At 42.4% G+C, this 22,927-nt stretch overlaps 1 protein-coding gene across 2 annotated transcripts in view; it reads right to left on the reverse strand.

Annotated features, from left to right (window-relative positions):
• The window catches only part of ABTB3 (ankyrin repeat and BTB domain containing 3), a 202,861-nt gene that overhangs the window by 59,479 nt on the left and 120,455 nt on the right, over positions 1–22,927 (reverse strand). For both annotated transcript variants that reach the window (XM_069763450.1, XM_069763449.1), the window contains one exon: positions 3,821–4,025. In XM_069763450.1, coding sequence (XP_069619551.1) covers positions 3,821–4,025 — 205 coding nt within the window. The remainder of the gene's footprint in view (positions 1–3,820; positions 4,026–22,927) is intronic.

Raw genomic sequence — 22,927 nt, forward strand, 5'->3', positions numbered from 1 at the left:
TGCCTCACAGACACAGTGACTCTCCTGCCTCACAGACACAGTGACTATCCTGCCTCACAGACACAGTGACTCTCCTGCCTCACAGACACAGTGACTCTCCTGCCTCACAGACACAGTGACTTTCCTGCCTCAGACACAGTGACTCTCTTGCCTCACAGACACAGTGACTCTCCTGCCTCACAGACAGTGACTCTTCTTCCTCACGACACAGTGACTCTCCTGCTTCACAGACACAGTTACTCTCCTGCCTCATGGACACAGTGACTCTCCTGCCTCATAGACACAGTGACTCTCCTGCCTCACAGACAGTGACTCTCCTGCCTCACATACATAGTGACTCTCCTGCCTCACAGACACAGTGACTCTCCTGCCTCACATACACAGTGACTCTCCTGCCTCACAGACACAGTGACTCTCCTGCCTCACAGACACAGTGACTCTCCTGCCTCACAGACACAGTGACTCTCCTGCCACACAGACACAGTGACTCTCCTGCCTCACAGACACAGTGACTCTCCTGCCTCACCGACAGTGACTCTCCTACTAAACAGATACAGTGACTCTCCTGCTTCACAGACACAGTGACTCTCCTGCCTCACAGACACAGTGACTCTCCTGCCTCACAGACGCAGTGACTATCATGCTTCACCGACACAGTGACTCTCCTGCCTCACAGACACAGTGACTCTCCTGCCTCATAGACACAGTGACTCTCCTGTCTCACAGACACAGTGACTCTCCTGCCTAACAGACACAGTGACTCTCCTGCCACACAGACACAGTGACTCTCCTGCCTCACAGACACAGTGACTCTCCTGCCTCACAGACACAGTGACTCTCCTGCCTCACAGACACAGTGACTCTCCTGCCACACAGACACAGTGACTCTCCTGCCTCACAGAAACAGTGACTCTCCTGCCTCACAGACACAGTGACTCTTCTGCCTCACAGACACAGTGACTCTCCTGCCTCACAGACAGAGTGACTCTCCTGCCTCACAGACATAGTGACTCTCCTGCCACACAGACACAGTGACTCTCCTGCCTCACAGACACAGTGACTCTCCTGCCTCACCGACACAGTGACTCTCCTACCTCACAGATACAGTGACTCTCCTGCTTCACAGACACAGTGACTCTCCTGCCTCACAGACACAGTGACTCTCCTGCCTCACAGACGCAGTGACTATCGTGCTTCACCAACACAGTGACTCTCCTACCTCACAGACACAGGGACTCTCCTACCTCACAGACACAGTGACTCTCCTGCCTCACAGACACAGTGGCTCTCTTGCCTCACAGACACAGTGACTCTCCTGCCTCACAGACACAGTGACTCTCCTGCCTCACAGACACAGTGACTCTCCTTCCTCACAGACACAGTGACTCTCCTTCCTCACAGACACAGTGACTCTCCTGCCACACAGACACAGCGACTCTCCTACCTCACAGACACATTGACTCTCTTGCCTCACAGACACAGTGATACAGACATAGAGAATAGATAGATGATAGATAATAGATAGAAAGATAATAGACAGATAGATAGTAGTCCAAAAAAGGAAGCAGCACACCACTGTCTGTGAATAAGAAGCTATTTTATTTAGCCCATGATGGCAACGTTTCGGTTCAGTGTAGTGAACCTTTTTCAAGCAAAAAAGATTTGCTACACTGAACCGGAACGTCGCCATCATGGGCTAAATATAATATAGCATCTTATTCACAGACAGTGGTGTGCTGCTTCCTTTTCTGGACTACTACATGCAAGGTTTGGTATAAGCCCGTGGAAGCTCTTTTGCACCCAGATTCTTTCCATGCTGAATGTGCTGCTCTATTTTTCTATTTCTTTGATAGATACCGGTAGATAGATAGATAGATAGATAGATAGATAGAAGATAGACAATAGAAAAGATAATAGTTAGATAGATAATAGATAGATAGATAGATAGATAGATAGATAGATAGATAGATAGATAGATAGACAATAGAAAAGATAATAGATAGATAGATAGATAGAAGATAGACAATAGAAAAGATAATAGATAGATAGATAGACAGACAAAAAAAGAACACAGTAGCACATGTGCATGAATCTAGGTCATGTGAAAACACAGAAAAACATTCAAAATAGATTATACTTCTAAAAAAAAGTTACAATTTTTTTTTACAAAACTTACAGTAATAGATGAAAATGAAGGTTCTTAGCGCATAAATGGGCCAATTCATGTATGCCCACCATCCGCGGCACCTACTGTACATGCCACTTTTGGGCCAACAGCCTACAACTATGGACAAAACATGTCACTCTTGGGCTAAGTCTACAATTTATGGACAGGTAGAGCTGTAAGTTTTGTAAAAAATAATTTTTTAAATTTTTTTTTGAAAAAAATGTTTTTGAGAAGTATAATCTATTTTGTATGTTTTTCTGTGTTTTCACATGGCCTAGATTCATGCACATGTGCTGCTGTGTTCTTTTTTGTCTATGCAGTATTCTAGCGTGCACGTGTTCACATTAGGAGTGCTGGTTGTTGTTTTTTTTTGTCTAGATAGATAGATAGATAGACAGACAGAATATTCAGAATTTATGCCAATTCCAACCTCTGAGAAAATTGTATATTCGTGCTGGCCAGGTAACAAGACAGAGCTGTGTTTTGCTGATTTCTGACAGAATAACACTATATAATGGAAATAAGTCTTGGAAACCCATTATTGGATTCCAGAATTTCTAAAAGATGTTTTGTAATAAATCAAATAAGAAACAGCTGGATATGTGATAGAGCCTGTTGTATAACAGATTTCAAGAGGAACAATTTGTGTCCGGTTCCTGGGGATGTATGGTTACATTCCTACTGTCTGTTTACTTGTCTTTTACATGCTTAACCCTGCTGTGGAACCATGGGTTCATATAGACCCCATGGTGGTACCAAAGCAGTGATTTTTTTTCATGGATCCACAGCAGTGTTAAATCATGCTGTCATCAGGTCAAAAGTGACCAGTTTTAGCTGTTTTATTTTTTATTTAATCCACCATATGGTTCCGGAGATATGGGCTTTTTTATTCAGTGCTAATTTTTATGTTTTTAGGATCCTCTGGGGCGTGGCTTACAAATCCTCTGAGGCGTGTCTTAAGGCTGCTCTGTATTATTACCCTGTGAGTCACACCGCCTTGTAAAGACCATAAAAAATTTTTTGCATTAAATAAAAAGGTTCACATCTCTGGTACCATATGGCGGATATAATTAAAAATAAATGAACAGGGGCAGCAGGAATAAAATAAGAGCAAAAACCGGAGACTTTTGACCTGTTGAAAGGATATATTTAAATGGTCATTTTTGCACGGCAAATTTATGGCGTGTTCACAACTGAGAATAGAAGCTGAATGGAGAGGATTTCTGAAAATTGTGCTTGGGCGGGCCCTGTTCCCCAGATAGATGTAACCATCATACAGTGATTTCATATCTTGAGATATTAAGTACAGTCGAGAGCTGGGCTTTGATGTTCACAGCAGGAAATGGAAAAGTGGCCGTGCATGAGCAAGCATGCATGAGCAAGCACGCATGAGCAAGCACGCATGAGCAAGCACGCATGAGCAAGCGCACATGCGCACCCATTACTTCATTGCCGGCGGCATGCAAGGTATCTATCTAACATTAATGGAGTAAATATCTCTTTTAGAAACCCGATTGAATAATAGTGTTAAAATAATAGCACCATATAGTGCCAAAACAGAACCATACACTACCTCCATAATTTAGCCCCGGGGAACTTCTATAATAATAATAACCGCCATACAGTGAGCAGATAATTGTTGCAAACTCTTACCGTTCTGTCTGTAGCGTCACTTTGGATGGTTCCACATTGGGGTTCTCCCACTCCATCTGGGGGCAGTGCATGAAGTAGCACAGAGTATACAGGGCTTCAGGCTCCCAATACAGTGGTCCTTGCTTGTTGTGCATGGGGGTGCCGTTACCATGCTGCTTTATATTGAGTGGCTGGAGGTGATGCATCGCCCGAGACACTAGGTCACCTGGTCAAAAAAACAAACAAACATATATGCTGAAACATATAGACAGTATCTAGGGAAGAATCATGAAAAATGACAGTACAGTACTTAATATAATAATATCAGTCATAAAAGGCATTAATATTAATGGTACAATATGTATGGAGTATAGGAACATGGCCTAAAATGCACTGATCTGATTTCCCTGCCTGCAGTAACATTGTTCCTTATAGTGACTACCTGCAGCAACCACTAGGGGGAGCTCACTGCATACAGATGCATACATTTCCCATTGAGTCAAATACTAGCTATATAAATGCATATGCAGTTAGCTCCCCCTAGTGGTGCCTTCAGCTAACTGCTCCAGTTCATAATAGGGGGTTCGAAACAGGGTCACACCTATGCCGCACATTTGCCCTAATATTGCATATAAGGATGGGGGTGTCATGATACTGGCTGGATCTGAACACAAAGCACCATACATTTTAGGCACTGGGAGGACCCAGAAAATGACCCTGCACCAGCAACAGCAATATATAACCGACACCCTGCTGCAATGGGCAGAATCGGACATTTAACACCCCAGATGCCACAGTCAACAGTCACTGTTGCCTCTAAGCGGTTAGAACTCTATGAACTCCTGTTAAGTTCTATTTTTCACTGGCAGGAATGATGTGCTGCACTACTGACAGTGGGGTATCTAGGGGGAGGGCAGCTAGGGTATGTGCCCCAGGCGCAGCCGGCAGGGGGGTACAGTCGGGCTGCCTAATGTGGCGGTCCGCAGTGTCTCCCCTGGCGGCTGCATTCTGTCGCCCCCGGTCTGGGAGTCAGCTGTTTTCTGTGCCGACTGTCAAGCTACAGAGCGCCGGCTCCCAACATGTGCGGAGATGGAAAGGGCCCCTGCAGGGAGGCTGCGGCGGGCAGGGAGAAATCCATGCAGCTCTGCTGCCTACAAGAGAAAATAGTGGAACTGCAGCGATCTGTCTTCCTGCCCGCGCTTCCTCTCACACAGATGCGCCACTGGATGACGTCATCATTCAGCGGCCGGCTGTGTCAGAGGAGAAGACAATGATGGAGGTGGTGAAGAGGGAAATGATGGGGTGGGGTAGAGGACAATAATATGTGTGTGGACAATTTGGGTGGGGATAGGGGGATTTATTATGTGTGGGGTGAGATTTGGAGTGGGGATGGGGGATTTAATGTGTGGGGGAGAATTGAGGACACAAAATGAAGAGCAAAAGGGGAGATGGGGGCATATATGAGGAAACAGTACAGGGGAATGGGAGGCATGTATGAGGAAACAGTATTGGGGAATGAGGGCATGTACGAGGAAACAGTATCGGGGAATGGGGGGCATGTACGAGGAAACAGTATCAGGGAATGGGGGGCATGTATGAGGAAACAGTATTGGGGAATGAGGGCATATACAAGGAAACAGTATTGGGGAATGGGGGGCATGTATGAGGAAACAGTATGGGGGAATTGGGGGCATGTATGAGAAAACAGTATGGGGGAATTGGGGGCATGTTTGAGGAAACAGTATGGGGGAATTGGGGGCATGTATGAGGAAACAGTATGGGGGAATTGGGGGCATGTATGAGGAAACAATACCGGGGAATGGGGGGCATGTATGAGGAAACAGTATGGGGGAATGGGGGCATGTATGAGAAAACAGTATGGGGGAATTGGGGGCATGTTTGAGGAAACAGTATGGGGGAATTGGGGGCATGTATGAGGAAACAATATGGGAGAATGAGGGCACAGTATGAGGAGCGATGTGAAAAATGTATGTGGACAGAGTACGAGGAGTGAGGGTGATGGGATGTGTGCAGACACAGTATGGGGAGTTAGGTGAGCAGGTAGTATAGAAAGTGAGGAGGTAAATATATGAGGAGACAGTATGGTGAACAGGGGGATGTGAGAGGAGACAGTATGAAGAGGAAGGGGAATAGTGTGAGGAGACAGTATGGGGGGACAAAAGTGAGTGGGCACAGAATAGAAACTGAATAGTGGGGGTGTAGCATGGAGAGACAGTATGAGGGCACAGCCAGGAGGGGACAGTATACCAAGGAGGGGGAGTGTGATGATAGAGTACAGTATAAATACTGGGCCCTATAGGAGGGACATAGTGTGAGAGGACAGTGTGAAGAGGGGGCTGGTATGGAAAGGAGAGGTCAGTGTGAAGAGCATGTACCATAAGAGGGACAGTATGGGGGTCATATTTTGTGCACACAATATAGTGAGGGGCAATTTTATTTTTTATTCAGGAGCATTTTAATGACACTTGCATCTTTAAGGGCGTCATGTGGAGATTTTATGCAAAAGAGCGGAGAAGATGGAAGTCTGTAGAGACGGCTGTGGATGAGAAAACTCATCATGAGATCTGGACAAGATGAAGAAAAGAAGGAGAACAGCTGCAGAGACGATGTCATCAATAAGGTACCTCGATATAAATGTTATGTGTGATGCTAACGAACTCATGTTTTTATTTATGTTAGGGGCTTTAAAGGGGATGTCCAGGTTTGTAATGAGTCTGCAGTCATTCTTTGTGACTGCAGACTTCTGACTTCTCACAGTGCGCCCTGCACGCTGTCAGGATTCTCTCCTGCTGGCGATTTACATTAATGCGGTCACATGCTGACTAGACATGTGTGGCCTCAGTCAATGAAAATGAACTAAGCGAGGCCGGGCACGTCTAGTCGGAATGTGGTCAGAAGTATACAAATCGCATACTTGTGCTGACATGACTGTCCACCGGCCAGGGAGAATCCTAAACATGTGCAATGTCCTGTGACAACGAACTTCTCTTCCCGCTTCTCTCAGCTTTTCACTGATCATTGAGAGCATTAAGGAGAGGAGCTCGTGGGTACATGACTAAGTGTGCAAATCGCATATGTCCTGGGGGGGGGATTCTTGCCCCAGGTGCCAGAAACCCTAGATACACCTCTGACTATTGAAGTAGTACAGTGTATGAGATCAAACGATAAAGCAAGCAAATCCCAAAATGAGACTAAAAAAAATGTTTTAAAAATAATTAATATTTAAAAATATATATTTTTTTCCCCGCTATGTTGATGAAAAATTAGAAAAATTGCAGCTCTTGGACTACAATGATAAAAATTTAAAAAAAAAATTGTTGAGTTCTTGACGCCAACATTTTTTTTCCTATGTACAACTTTAATTTTACAGTTTATTCCCACAATGCCTCAGGACGGACGATAGATTTATTTTTTACAGTGGGAGGAGCTTTCTTTTCCTACCACGTTATAGCGCCCTCTACTGAATAACGTTTGTGTAAGTCGCCTAGAGATGATGGAAAGGAAATGACAACTTTTTCGGGTAGCGAGTGTCACTTCTTAGGCCAAAATAAGCGGTATAACTATACCAAAAATGCTAATTACTACAAATACGGTATTACTGCCCCCTAGAGGTTAAAAACATATGAAAAAAACACATAATGATTTAAAATTTAAACAAAAAAACCAAACATATAAGATGGCGGAGCCATTCTAATAATCACAAGGCTCCTTCTATGGCTGTTTTCTGTTTATATATTGTTTTTCCAGCTGATAAAACCTTTGTGTTAAGGTTTTTTTTTTCATCTGTTGATTATTTCTTGGTCTGCGTTACTATGGTAACCACCACTGTCTCCGAGCATTCGTCACTGTACTGGGAGAGCTTAGAACAGCACAAAATGGACTTTCTTTGTATTTTTTATTTTATTTTATTTTTTACAAAGGCCCATTTCTTTTCAGCCCAGAATTTAGAAAATAAGCATGTTACTTGAACTTTGTCGACAAAGGAATTGTAAATGGGCCTCGGAGAAAAGAGTGAGATCGGAAAATCGGAAAGACTAATGTGGATCCTGACATTTGGACTATGGTGAAACCTGGATTTTATTTTATTTTTTGCTTCTTTTTTTTAACATTAATCACATTTTCAGTCATAGGACTCAGGAAGGACCACAGGTAATGTTACTTGTGGCCTTCACCACCGTGAGGATTTATGGAACCTACATGACCCACCTTCTCTGCCCAGGTCGGGTCTCCTGACTGTCCACATCCAACATTTTCTAATTATGACTCAGGTGGTCACTGTTTATATGAGAAGTATATACACTTCTTACCCCCAATCTTTCAAAACAAGAGACTGGTTACCTGATGGTGTTCCTACCTAGCTTAGGTGGCCATATATGAACCAGTGTCTTCTCCCTGTGATGTCTAAGTAGGCCGCAGGCTTGAGTGGCTCCACAATTCTCAAAGATTTCATCAGAGAGTGCTTAGTGCATGTGATGCTACATCACTTTAAAGAGGACCCGTCACCAGTTCAAAAATAGCCAAGGGGACAAAATAAGAGCAGAAACTGTCCACTTTTGATCTTATGACAGGTCTTCTTTAACTGTAGAGGATTAGGTAGGGCCAGGACCTATGGGATCAGTTATGGACCAAAATTAGGCTAATTTCAACCATTGCGTATTCTGAGCATAAGCAGTTATAGTGTGGAAGAGTAATCTGTCTATCTTTTGGAATTAACCCTAGTGGAGGTTCCGTGACCCCCATTCACCAAATTCATCAAATTTAATTTGCCAAGAAAATGTGGATACAGTGTAGGAGATACTGGATCGGTACCACCTGTGGTTTCAGCTGCTGAACCAGTGATCTGTTGATCATCAAGGGGTCTTCTTTTAGGGCAGAGTTTGCCCAAATAGGTCAGCCACTTTGTGGACACTCCATTTTTGGGAATTTTATTTCAGGAGGAAATTCTCATTGGCACTTTGGAAGAAAGTGTGGTAGAGTAGGAGATATATGGACGGTCCTTGATGTGGTTTCAGTTGCTGATCCCTACAATGATCTGATGATTGTCCAAGGTTCCTTTTTTAGAGAAGAGCTTGGCATGCCCATTTAGGACACCCCCTTTGAGGACTTTTCATCTTGGGGATTTTTATTTCACATGGAAATACTCATTAACACATAAAAAGGAAATGAAAAGGTGAAGGACAGTAGGACATACTGTATATGACCATGAGTGGTCCTTAATTTAGCTTCAGATGCTGAACGCTACTTTGATCTGTTGATCTTCAAAAAGGTTCTCCTTTAGGATGAAACCTGCCCAGATAGGACAGCCCCTTTGAGGACTTTTCATTTTTAGGAATTTTATTTCAGGAGGAAAGTCTCAATGGCACTTTGGAAGAAAACATAGAACAGTAGGAGAAAAGTAAAGGTCCTTCACGTGGTCTCAGTTGCTGAACACTACAGTGATCTGATTCATCTATGGATCCTACTTTAGGACAGAACTTGGCTTGCCCAGATACAATAGCACCTTTGAGGACTTTTCATTTTTAGGAATTTCATTTGAGGAGGAAATTCTCAATGGCACTTCCGAAGAAAACGTAGAACAGTAGGAGAAAAGTAAAGGTCCTTCACGTGGTCTCAGTTGCTGAAAACTACAGTGATCTGATTCATTTATGGATCCTACTTTAGGACAGAACTTGGCTTGCCCAGATACGACAGCACCTTTGAGGATTTTTCATTTTTAGGAATTTTATCTCAGGAGGTCATTCTCAATGGCACTTCGGAAGAAATCGTACAACACTAGGAGATAAGTAAAGGTCCTTCACGTGGTCTCAGTTGCTGAACCCAACACTGATCAGATTCATCTATGGATCCTACTTTAGGACAGAACTTGCCCTGCTAGATACGACAGCATCTTTGAGAACTTTTCATTTTTGGATTTTTATTTCACAGGGAAATACTTATTGGCACTCGAAAAGAAAATATGGTAAGAAACAGTAGGAGAAAAATGAACAGAAACAGTCCCTAATTTAGTTTAAGCTTTTGAACACTTCAGTGATCTGTTGATCATCAAGAGCAACTCCTTTAGGGTGGAGCTTACTCAGATAGGGCACTTCCTTTGAGGATTTTTCATTTTTGGAATTTTTATTTCAAGGGGAAATGTTCATTACTGTACTGTTGACCATCTGGTGTGCCCTCTGTTCAGATCATACAGGGAACTGAAAAGCTCGTATCATTTAGTGAAAATTCCCTTGAAATAAAACTTGAAGTATTTACGATATTTATCATAACCCCTTTTATTTACTGAAGGCAGATCCAGAATTTAGTGTTCAGACATATTCCCCAGAGACACATTTCTCAACTTTTAACGCAAAGCAGAGGAACAGATGGAAGGCAACCCCAAGTAACCCCAAAATCCGCATTACAGATGATAAGAACACCGCATAAACGCCTTCTCCTCGGTGACTGTTGTGGTTCTGCAGTACTTTTTTACATTTGCTTAAGGAAGTTGTGGGTTCGAAAGTAGCTGAGTAACATATGGTTCGCATACATGAGAGCCTTACTGTATACAGTCTACTTGGCTAACACTACCGTCATGGCTTTGGGTGATAATGGAACCAAGTCACATGGCAAATCCATTTTTGAGTGGACCCCAATCAATCCTGAGTATTCCTATTGACTTCCCCATGCCAGTCTCTATTACCCAAAAAAAAATCTACATGTAAAAAAACCCCCATTGCATTGAGGAACTACACATTAAGTAACTCCCCAATACAAAACATAAAGTGGCTATACTTTAAACTGATACTCCACCTGTGTTTAAAAAAAGTCAATATATGTAAAGTATCTCTAAAGTATTTACACTAATCATATGGTCTCTACTTTTTTTTAAACCCTATTGATACCAGGAAATTGTCCAAAATGAGATTAGCTCCTGTTGATAGATCTATTATTTAACTCTCTTCTTAATACTCTAAGTACACAAAGGTGAACTTTTCTAATTGGTGTGTGGATCTGACTAGCCAAAATGAATACATCATAGGGATATTTTGAGTTATTCAATGGATTTCAGAAGCGGTCAGCACTAAGGCGCAAGTATCGCATATAGGGTCATCTGCCTATGACAGGAAGACAAAGCAGTGGGACTCACCCAATCCACTAGTAGTTAGGGGACATATCGAATACTCCTCATTTACGCAAAGAAAACTCTACTGATGCCAGGAAACTGTACAAAATCAGATTACTTACTGTTGACAGATTTATGCCTCTCTTCCTAGTACTCTAAGTGCACAAAGGTGTGTGTAGTTTCCTAATTGGCATGTGGAGCTAATTAATTCATTAAAATAAATTGCCTCATAAGTACAATTTGAGCTATTAAAGTGAGTGCAGAATCTGTCAGCACTAAGGTGCAAGTATTATTGAGCTTTGGATCGCCTGGTGATGATATGATGACAAAGCAGTGGGACTCACGCAAACAGCTAGTTATTGGAGGACATATCTAATAAAAAAAAGATTGTCCAAAACAGTTAAAACCTACCGCAACAAGTGCTATCTTTGTCATAAGTTGACATCCATTACATTGGCTAGTGTCTATAGTGGACAGCGCCACCACAGGAGAAATTAAGTATTACACAGTGGCCATTGGCATCAGCGGTCCATGAAATGAATGGGCATGAGCAGGGTATATCCTCAAAATTCATTAATGGGGTTTCTAAATGAGACCATTGCTTAAAAAAGTAATGACACCCACAATCCGTTAAGAAAAGCTTACCCACCCATGTGCTCTCAAAGTATTAAATACAGAGGAGTAGTAAGAATGTTAGCTCTGTCAACCAAATAGCTAGCCTGCTTGCTGATGGTTTCCTTGTAATAATAGGGGTTTCTTCTGATTTTAGCCTCTAACTGTATACAGCTCAAGACATTTGAGTTGTGGAAATGTAATCCACTGCAAATGGATATTTTTTTTAACTTTGGAGGATAACATATGGCAGTCACTGACAGTGCCAAAAATACAAAGCATCATAGTCTTCCAAAAAAAAACCAGCAGATCACCATGCAAGTGATAAATCAGTTGATTTATAGCGGACGTGTTCCTCAAGCTGCTATCTCAAAATATTTAGTGGAGAGTGCAATATCTAACATATGGCTGCAATCAGCTTCATGTCATTATTCATGGGTTATGAGATATAAAGGAACAAGTGTGGCGATCACTGGAGTAAACATGACACACCCCGCGAGCATGTAACATCTCGAAAGAAGATTAGTCCACCAGCGGCTCCACCTATGTAAAAGAATACAAATGGGATTTTGATTCTGAATGTTCTTCCTATTAATGCTTGAGACGAGGCACAGATCCCTTTATTCTTGTCTTCTCCTGTGCTTATTCTTCCCATGTTGGATGCACACATTGTCCCCCCATTTGGATGTATGCATTGTCCTCCCATGTTGGATGTACACATTTTCCCCCTATGTTGGATGTATGCATTGTCCTCCCATGTTGGACGTTTGCATTGTCCTCCCATGTTGGACGTATGCATTGTCCTCCCATGTTGGATGTTAACATTATCCTCCCATGTTGGATGTACGCATTGTCCCCCTATTGTCCTCCCATGTTGGATGTATGCATTGTCCTTCCATGTTGGATGTATGCATTGTCCTCCTATGTTGGATGTATGCATTGTCCTCCCATGTTGGATGTACGGATTGTCCCCCTATGTTGGATGTACGCAATGTTCCCCAATGTTGGTGGCTCAGCATAAGGCTCACCTAGTAAAGTAGACCCACTAAGATGCGGGTTCAGTTGGGTACACAGTCCCCATACCTCTTCTGTAAGGTTTACGACTGAATGGAGCATGCACTTTACACTCAACTGTTCCATAAGTGCACATGCAAAACCATATTGCTCCATTCACTCTCTCCCTGAAGTGAGACTGAACAGTGGCTCAGCGTGAGGCTCACCTAGTAAAGTTGACCTACTAAGTCCCAGGTCCGGGTAGGTACACAGTCCCCGGACCTCTTCCCTGAGGTTTACGACTGAATGGAGCATGCGTGTTGCAGTCAACTATAATGCTCAACTGTTCCATAAGTGCACATGCGCAACCAAACCATACCTCTTCTGTGAGGTTTACGACTGAATGGAGCATGTGCTTTACACTCAACTGTTCCATAAGTGCGCATGCGCAACCATATTGCTCCATTTACTCTCTCCCTGAAGTGAGACTGAACAGTGGCTCAGCGTGAGGCTCACCTAGTAAAGTAGACCCACTAAATCCCATATCTGGATAGGTACACAGTCCCCGGACCTCTTCTCTGAGATTTACGACTGAATGGAGCATGCGCGTTGCAGTCAAGTATAATGCTCAACTATTCCATAAGTGTGCATGCGCAACTATATTGCTCCATTCGGTCTCTCCGTGCAGTGAGGCTGAACAGAGGCTTTGGACTCTTAATTTTGGTGATCGCTGGTGTCCACCACAACCAAGAACAATACTCACCTCTTCAGTAACTCTACATATATTGAAAGGACTCATATTGCGCATGCGCAACCATATTGTTCCATTCACTCTCTCCTTGTAGTGAGGCTCAGTGTAAGGCTCACCTAGTAAAGTAGACTCACTAAGCCCCAGGTACAGGTGGGTACACAGACCACAGGGATTTAGTGCAGCTGGCAGGATGGCAAGAGGGAAGGAAGGACGTGGCACTCCCAGGAATTTTAGGAGCAGCAGGATGGATGAAGCGGAAGTCAGCAGGGAATGAATCAAGTGGAAGGTGGAGTACACAAAACTAAAGTCTTGAATCTCAATCTTAAGACATAGGTGTGTGTCTTATGGGCCATAAATAGGATCATGGACATGTTGTCATTGAGCCACTCCGGACAACTTGCAAAGACTGTCGTGGAGCACAACAGAGAGCAGCAGACCGAGGTGAAGGAAGCAGAGCCCAGGACAATCAGACAGGTGTGTAACACTCAGGACCCTTGTTTTAAGAGTGGGGTCTCAAGCAATCAGGCATCGATCGTCTATCCTGTGAATTGGAAACAAATAGCATTTTGTGGAAAACCTCTTACAGTTATGCTTTAGTCTTATATGTATCTACAAAGCAAACCCAGCACATATTAAAGACCAGATGAATGAATATCGTAGATCATCAAAAGTACCTAAAAAAAAAGTAAAACTTTTTCTTTTTTGAATAACTTTTTATTTAGGAAACCAACAAACTGTGAGCTCAAAACAAAATATGCATAAAAGATAAGTTAGCGGAGGAATAAAACAGATGTTATAAACTAGTGGACAGTCCAATGTACAAGCCCATGAAAGGAATCCACGAGATGCCTGATGTGAGAGCGGTCTCCAAAGTTTATTTTGTGTTGCAGAGAATGTCAGAACAGGCAGCGATTCAAAGTGGGAGGATGATGCATAAAGCATAGGGCTGGAGTCGACTAAAAAAAGCCTCAAAAACAAACAAAAACAGGCAATAAACAAGCTGTGCCCAGGAGAGCGCCCAGATGATGCCGAAAAGCACTCTGTGCCATACTGCACAGCACACAATTAACTGATTCCTATCCAGAGGGATGTATGTTAGCAATTAATTAACAGCCCGAAAAGGGGCAAACAGCAAAACATAAATAATTAATAAATAATAAACTTACATTAGAAATTAAAGCTATTGTCAAATCTTTGGGGCTTAAAGTGCCAGTCTATCTTGAATATAATTTTATAAATACGAACATTCTCTACATAACAAGTTGAGCAACTTATTGCATCACTTATCCTGTAGTGATCCTGAGTTATATCCTGTATTATATTCCAGAGCTGCACTCACTATTCTGCTGGTGCAGTCACTGTGTACATACATTACATTACTGATCCTGAGTTACATCCTGTATTATACTCCAGAGCTGCACTCACTATTCTGCTGGTGCAGTCACTGTGTACATACATTACATTACTGATCCTGAGTTACATCCTGTATTATACTCCAGAGCTGCACTCACTATTCTGCTGGTGCAGTCACTGTGTACATACATTACTGATCCTGAGTTACATCCTGTATTATACTCCAGAGCTGCACTCACTATTCTGCTGGTGCAGTCACTGTGTACATACATTACTGATCCTGAGTTACATCCTGTATTATACTCCAGAGCTGCACTCACTATTCTGCTGGTGCAGTCACTGTGTACATACATTACATTACTGATCCTGAGTTACATCCTGTATTATACCCCAGAGCTGCACTCACTATTCACAAAATTCTTCAACAGTTAATAAGAGTCATTAAGGGAAAGCTTGCGTAGTAAGAAACTTCTTAAAGGAACACTTTAGGAAAACTGACAACTTATTTTATGCTGAGTAAATGATCCGCAGGGGTGGGGAAATTACACAGGAATGATCTCATTGGTGTTTTAATCTCTGTGTGAAGCACTGCCCCCTTTGAACTTGGTCTAGGCACAATGTGATATGTTATTTTTCCAAGGTAGTGTCACAAGTGTGTCACATCCTCCCGGGAGATCTGGGGTCAGGCGATCATTACCTATTGGGAATAGCAGGTCTTCCGTTTAGCCTGTGTCTTGTTCCTCATATTAATTTGTTTTCTTTGGCACTGAAGAGGTTAACGACCCTTTGTATGTTGGGTAGAGACATGCAGCTCCATTTCACAGCTGCTCCTGATCTGCTCATTTCCTCTCTCTATAAAACCTGGCCAGACCTTCTCATCCTTGCTAGTGAAAGTTTACTTCCTGGCTTGCTGGAGTTGGTGTGCTGAAGCTGGAGTTCGTAGTTGCTGCTGGAGATTGTTGTGTGTTTTGCTTTGTACCTTCCTATCCTTCCCTTTATTTCTCTCTACCCTTGGTGAGTGTTCTTGTACGCAAGTTGCTTCTTGTTATCCCTGTTTGTCTTACGTGTTTAGATTACCCCGGCCTCCTGAGGGAGGGGACAGCTTAGGACATTAACAGGAGCATAGTAAGGATGGAGACTCAGGCCTTTCTACCATTAAGAGTACCCCTGGGACAGGGATAATTAGGGTCCCAGTTCCAGGGACAGATTGACGCCCCCTTCCTAACCGAAGACCGAGGTAATGCCATTAAATTGAAATATCTTCCAGGATGAAATATAGATTTTTTTTCACCTCTTCTTTCCTGGAAGAATTCTTTTTTCCTGTAATGTGCCATTCCAGGAAAAAAAAATATAATTTTGCAAATGGGGACAATATAGCAGGGTAGAGTAACATTCAGGTTTTGAGGTCTTTCTGGAATATGATGGACATTGTAGAGGTCTCAAAGGGGAAATATCCATTGATTTTGTTGTGTCTATCCTTTGGGGAAGAATCATTTCCTTCTGATATAAACCCAGTGGCCTCCCACGCATTTTATTGAAAGTAGGTGTAACTGTGTATGCGCCCTGTAATTCAATATTCGGCTGTGATGCAGCCGCAACCTCGCATCCCCCCAGCAGGACCAGCGAGCGTACGTGCCTGGATTTCTGCAGACGAGAAATGAGATTCCGCCAGCAATCTCTGCAGTATTGAGCAAGATACCAGATCCACGGGAGCGGGGGGAAAGCTGGAGAAGTCACATCTGATGAAGGATTGTGTGCAGAAATAAGAACACAGAGACGTCTGCTCACAGCGGCTGCGATCCTGGCGGAAAATAGCTGCAAATGTAGGAGTAGATTCGAGAGTGTACATATAACAGGGGCAGACTATGGGTCCTGGAAGATATGGGGGGATAGGGGTCCAGCACTAACTGGTGCCAATCAATTATCAAGTGATTAGTGACAACCTGTGTAGGACTTCCCTATCTGCTTTTGCAAAAAAAAAAGGGCTTAAGAATGAACCCAAGGGTTATAGAAAGAGCATACAGGAGTATCACCTCTGCATGGGTTTGGGCCAGAAATCGCTGATAAAACACTGAGCGGACCTTAGATTCTCCAGGATGATGTTTTCTATAGACCGTGCTGGGCATCTAAGGGGGCATGTAAAGCTTAGGAGGGTCTGTAATGGCCCAGTCATACAATACTGCCAGGTGAATCGACCCGATACGGAAAAACATCCAGTCTATATGAATATATGGTACATATAGGTACTGACGTGCCGAAGAATGGAGAAAGAATAGGTAGAAATGGAATGGATGGATAGATAGATAGACAGACAGATAAAAGATAGATAGATGATAAATGATAGATAGACAGACAAGAGAGATAGATAGATAGATAGATAGATAGATAGATAGATAATAAATCATAAATAGATAGATAATAGATAGATGATAAATAGATAATAGATAGATAATAGATAGATGATAGATAGATAATTGATATATAGATAATAGATAGATAGATAATAGATAGATAATGGATAGATAATAGTTAGATGATAGATATGTAGATAAATAATAGATAGATGATAGATAGATAGATAATAGATCTATAGATAGCAGATAAATAGATAATACATAGATAATAGACAGATAATAAATAGATAATAGATAGATAGATATATAGATAATAGATTATAGATAAATAGCTAATAGATAGATAATATAAAGATGCTAGATAGATAATAGATGATAGATAGATAATAGATAGATGATAAATAGATGATAGATGATAGATAGATAAAAGATTATAGATAGATAGATAGATAGATAGATAGATAGATGATAGATAGATAACAGATAATAGATAGATAATAGATGATAGATAATAGATAGATAAATAAATAGATAATAGATAGATATTCTGTAATACATTGATATAATAGTGCGGCATCCAGAATGACACATTGTCGGCCATTTCTATGGAGTGTGGGGCTGTAATAGATTTCACATCTTGGGCAGACGTGCCATTATTCAGCCTGTGCCTTTCTTTCCTGGTAATGACAGATGTGCAGGGGAATGTTCCCAATTTGATGTTCCTGATACCACAGTCAATACCCTGACAGCTCTTGTCACACACAAGTTATTTTGAGAGGCGACGCTGCGGCAGGATTCTGATCATGGTCAATCACAGAGCCATTTTGTGATGTCGGAAGGAGGCAGCTCTGATTTTACAGCAGATGAAACGACGTGTAACTGCAGAGATCACAGCACAGCTCCGGATTGTACAATTCCTCCAATATCTCTTTCCTCATATTGATACTGAAGCGTGGCAGATATTACAGCAGGGCTCGCCTCCGGGGAACCGAAGGTATTATTGAATTCAATGTATAGTAATTCCATCATATACACACGTTATATATTATATAGCAGAGCGGGGAACCTTCACTCTCGATATGAGGCTAACAAGTGCTTGTGATCAGCTGATCTCATATTAAAGAGGTTGTCTATCATGAGACGATCAGTTCAGTATATTTCACACATCAAAAGACCCAATTTTGGGGGACAATCCAACAAACCAAACCAGAATGGGTTAAATTATGTACATTTGCACCAAAAGTGGTTATTTTTGTAAATTTCTGAATAGGGCTTAAAAGTCCCAAATTTTGAGGAGTCTATATCAATCAAATGTGGCTTAAAATTCTCTCAAATCCAACCCTCCCTATAATTTTCTTGCCATTCATTTGCTTTAAAAGGGCTTCATTAGCAATCTTCCAGCACTATAGGAGAGGAGAGCAAGAGTAGAGAGACAAAGACCTGTCCTCACTTCTTAGTGAGACAGAGACCCATCCTACTTCCTGTAGAGAGACAAAGACACCCTCCACTTCCTGTAGAGACGAAGACACACACCCACTTCCTGTAGAGACAAAGACACACACCCACTTCATGTAGAGACAAAGACACCCTCCACTTCCTGTAGAGACAAAGACACACACCCACTTCCTGTAGAGACAAAGACACACACCCACTTCCTGTAGAGACAAAGACACCCTCCACTTCCTGTAGACAAAAAGACACCCCCTTCCTGTAGAGACAAAGACACCCTCCACTTCCTGTAGAGAAAACAACACCCCCTACTTCCTGTAGAGACAAAGACACACCCCAACGTCCTGTAGAGAAAAAGACATGCACCAACTTCCTGTAGAGACAAAGACACACACCCACTTCCTGTAGAGACAAAGACACGCACCAACATCCTGTAGCCAAAAAGACACCCCACTTCCTGTAGAGACAAAGACCCTCCACTTCCTGTAGAGAAAACAACACCCCCTACTTCCTGTAGAGACAAAGACACACACCCACTTCCTGTAGAGACAAAGACACACACCTACTTCCTGTAGAGACAAAGACACACACCCACTTCGTGTAGAGACAAAGACACACACCCACTTCCTGTAGCCAAAAAGACACCCCCCTTCCTGTAGAGACAAAGACCCTCCACTTCCTGTAGAGAAAACAACACCCCCTACTTCCTGTAGAGACAAAGACACACACCCACTTCCTGTAGAGACAAAGACACACACACACTTCCTGTAGAGACAAAGACACACACCCACTTCCTGTAGAGACAAAGACACACACACACTTCCTGTAGAGACAAAGACACACCTCAATGACATGCCCTTACTTCCTACAGAGACAAAAACTTTCCCCCAATTGCTATAAAAAGACCCCCCCAATTCCTGTTGCAAGACAAAGACTTGCCCCCATTTCATTTAAAGAGACGTAAAACTCTCCTCGAATTCCAGTGGAGAGCCTAAGTCTCAACCCATTTCTTGTAGAGACAATAACCTACCCCCAATTCCTGTAGAGATGAAGACATGCCCCCAATTCCTGTAGGTAGACAAAGGCCTACCCCTACCTCCTGTAGAGACAAAGACCCAACCCCACTTCCTGTAAGGAGACAAAGACATGCCCTTACTTCCTGTAGAGAGACAAAGACCTACCTCTACTTCCTGTAGAGAGACAAAGACCTACCTCTATTTCCTGTAAGGAGACAAAGACCCTCCCCACTTCCTTTAGGGAGACAAAGACCTGCCCTTCTTCCTGTAGAGAGGTAATGACCACCCTCACTTCCTGTAGAACAATAAAGACCCTCCCCGCTTCTTGTAATCCATCTTAGCATTTCTGCTGCTAGAGATGGTGCACATTTGACAACAGGCAGTGGACGGCCAGCTAGACAGAAGAAAAACAAATAACGATTGTCATTTTAAAGTAATTTTTTGGGGTAGGACAACAATTTTTAAATAAATTGATTTGCAGTTTGCCTCTTTATCACATCACCTATCAAATGACATCAAGTTGTCCGAAAGTACAGGGGACATTTTATTGTTGGCAACTAGTATGCATGTTTTTAAGCTGGGTGACAACAAATATAGCTGAAAACCCTAGATCCATGGTATAATGCTATGTGTACGTTAGCACAACTGATCATCAAGAGCTTCATGGATTAGGATTCCAAGACAGAACAGCCCACATAAGCCTGAGGTCAGTACACACAGTGCCAAGCGGTGACCCAAGTGAAGTAAAGCACTAATTTGTGGCAACAGTTTAGGAGAAAAACCTTCGTATGACAATGCACGCCATGAAAAAAATGACCTTAACACTACAGAACCATCTTGGACTGAACTTCAACGATGAGTCCATCACCATCATAATCCACACCAAACCTTCCAAAAGCCATGCACCAAAGCCAAGTATAAAGCCTTTGAAAAAGCAGCAAGAACATGATAAACTATGGATATAGAGGTAGCAGTGGAACTGGGGTCTTGGTGGCCTAGAGGACCCAATCTGCATCAACATAGGAGGACATCACCTGTGGCCAAGGACCTTTGAAATAAACCCCCATAATAATGTCTAAGGTTCTGTAATAAGGTCTAGGGATACAGAGGTAGGAGTCACACCTGTGTCCTCAAGGTTTAGTGGTCCTAAACCTCTTCCAAAAGAGAAAATACCAGTACTACAAACAAAACCAGCTAGGTAGGGGGTCAAATTTGACACTGGGACCCAAGAATTAATTTACAAACTAGCAAGAACTCCATATTAAAGTCCAATGGTTGGGAACAAGATCTACTGTATGTGTGCAGAGGTAGTAGTCACACTTGGGTCGTGGTGGCCTAGGTGGCACACACTTCTTCAATACGAATATACACAAGTATCTAAAATGGCATGTGGTAGCTGGGAGTCAGATTTCACTAATCTGAATTGATGAATTCAGATTAGTGAATGTTAAAGATTTTGGAAAAAGACTGAGGTACAGAGGTTGAAGTCACCCCTGGATCTCTGGACATTTAGGGGGCTCAATCATCTTAAAATAACAAGACACAAGTTTCAAAAATGGCACCTAGCAGTTAGGGGCCGGATGATAAACTGGGGTCCAAGAGTGTTGGGTTACTCCTCTGGAGTCATTCTATATTGATGTCAGTGGTTTTGGAATAAGATATTAAACCAGTATGTATGGATTTTGGGGTATTTCGGACATGTGGGTCTCATACCTTGTGGCCTACAGATAAAAAAAACTAATAAAAGATTGTGATGAATTCTGTTTAGTGTGTGTGTGTGTGTGTGTGTGTGTGTGTGTGTGTGTGTGTTTAAATGTACATAGTATTTATGAAAGTGTACCAAATGTGTGTAATGAGTGTTCAGGTGTACATAATGTGTTTAATGTGTGTGCAAGTGCACAAGGTGTGTAATGTGAGTGCATGCGTACAGAATGTGTTTAATGTGTATAGTCAATAGATGTATACAGTACAAACCAAAAGTTTGGACACACCTTCTCATTTAAAGATTTTTCTGTATTTTCATGACTGTAAAAATTGTACATTCACACTGAAGTCATCAAAACTATGAAGTAACACATGTGGAATTATATACTTAACAAAAAAGTGTGAAACAACTGAAAATATGTCTTATATTCTAGGTTCTTCAAAGTAGCCACCTTTTGCTTTGATGACTGCTTTGCACACTCTTGGCATTCTCTTGATGAGCTTCAAGAGGTAGTCACCGGGAATGGTTTTCACTTCACAGGTGTGCCCTGTCAGGTTTAATAAGTGGGATTTCTTGTCTTATAAATGGGGTTGGGGCCATCAGTTGTGTAGAGCAAAAGTCTGGTGGATACACAGCTGATAGTCCTACTGAATAGACTGTTAGAATTTGTATTATGGCAAGAAAAAAGAAGCTAAGTAAAGAAAAACGAGTGGCCATCATTACTTTAAGAAATGAAGGTCAGTCAGTCCGAAAAATTGGGAAAACTTTGAAAGTGTTCCCAAGTGCAGTGACAAAAACTATCAAGCGCTACAAAGAAACTGGCTCACATGAGGACCGCCCCCGGAAAGGAAGACCAAGAGTCACCTCTGCTTCTGAGCATAAGTTTATCCGAGTCACCAGCCTCAGAAATCGCAGGTTAACAGCAGCTCAGATTAGAGACCAGGTCAATGCCACACAGAGTTCTAGCAGCAGACACATCTCTACAACAACTGTTAAGAGGAGACTTTGTGCAGCAGGCCTTCATGGTAAAATAGCTGCTAGGAAACCACTGCTAAGAACAGGCAACAAGCAGAAGAGACTTGTTTGGGCTAAAGAACACAAGGAATGGACATTAGACCAGTGGAAATCTGTGCTTTGGTCTGATGAGTCCAAATTTGAGATCTTTGGTTCCAACCACCGTGTCTTTGTGCAACGCAGAAAAGGTGAACGGATGGACCCTACATGCCTGGTTCCCACCGTGAAGCATGGAGGAGGAGGTGTGATGGTGTGGGGGGGCTTTGCTGGTGACACTGTTAGGTTATTTATTCAAAATTGAAGGCATCCTGAACCAGCATGGCTACCACAGCATCTTGCAGCGGCATGCTATTCCAGGCTGTGTAAGGGCTATTTGACCAAGAAGTAGAGTGATGGGGTGCTACGCCAGATGACCTGGCCTCCACAGTCACCAGACCTGAACCTAATCGAGATGGTTTGGGGTGAGCTGAGTGAAGGCAAAAGGGCCAACAAGTGCGAAGCATCTCTGGGAACTCCTTCAAGATTGTTGGAAGACCATTCCCGGTGACTACCTCTTGAAGCTTATCAAGAGAGTGCCAAGAGTGTGCAAAGCAGTCATCAAAGCAAAAGGTGGCTACTTTGAAGAACCTAGAATATAAGACATAATTTCAGTTGTTTCACACTTTTTTGTTAAGTATATAATTCCACATGTGTTAATTCATAGTTTTGATGCCTTCAGTGTGAATGTACAATTTTCATAGTCATGAAAATACAGAAAAATC

The sequence above is a fragment of the Ranitomeya imitator genome, chromosome 4, assembly GCF_032444005.1.
Source record: "Ranitomeya imitator isolate aRanImi1 chromosome 4, aRanImi1.pri, whole genome shotgun sequence".
NCBI lineage: Eukaryota > Metazoa > Chordata > Amphibia > Anura > Dendrobatidae > Ranitomeya > Ranitomeya imitator.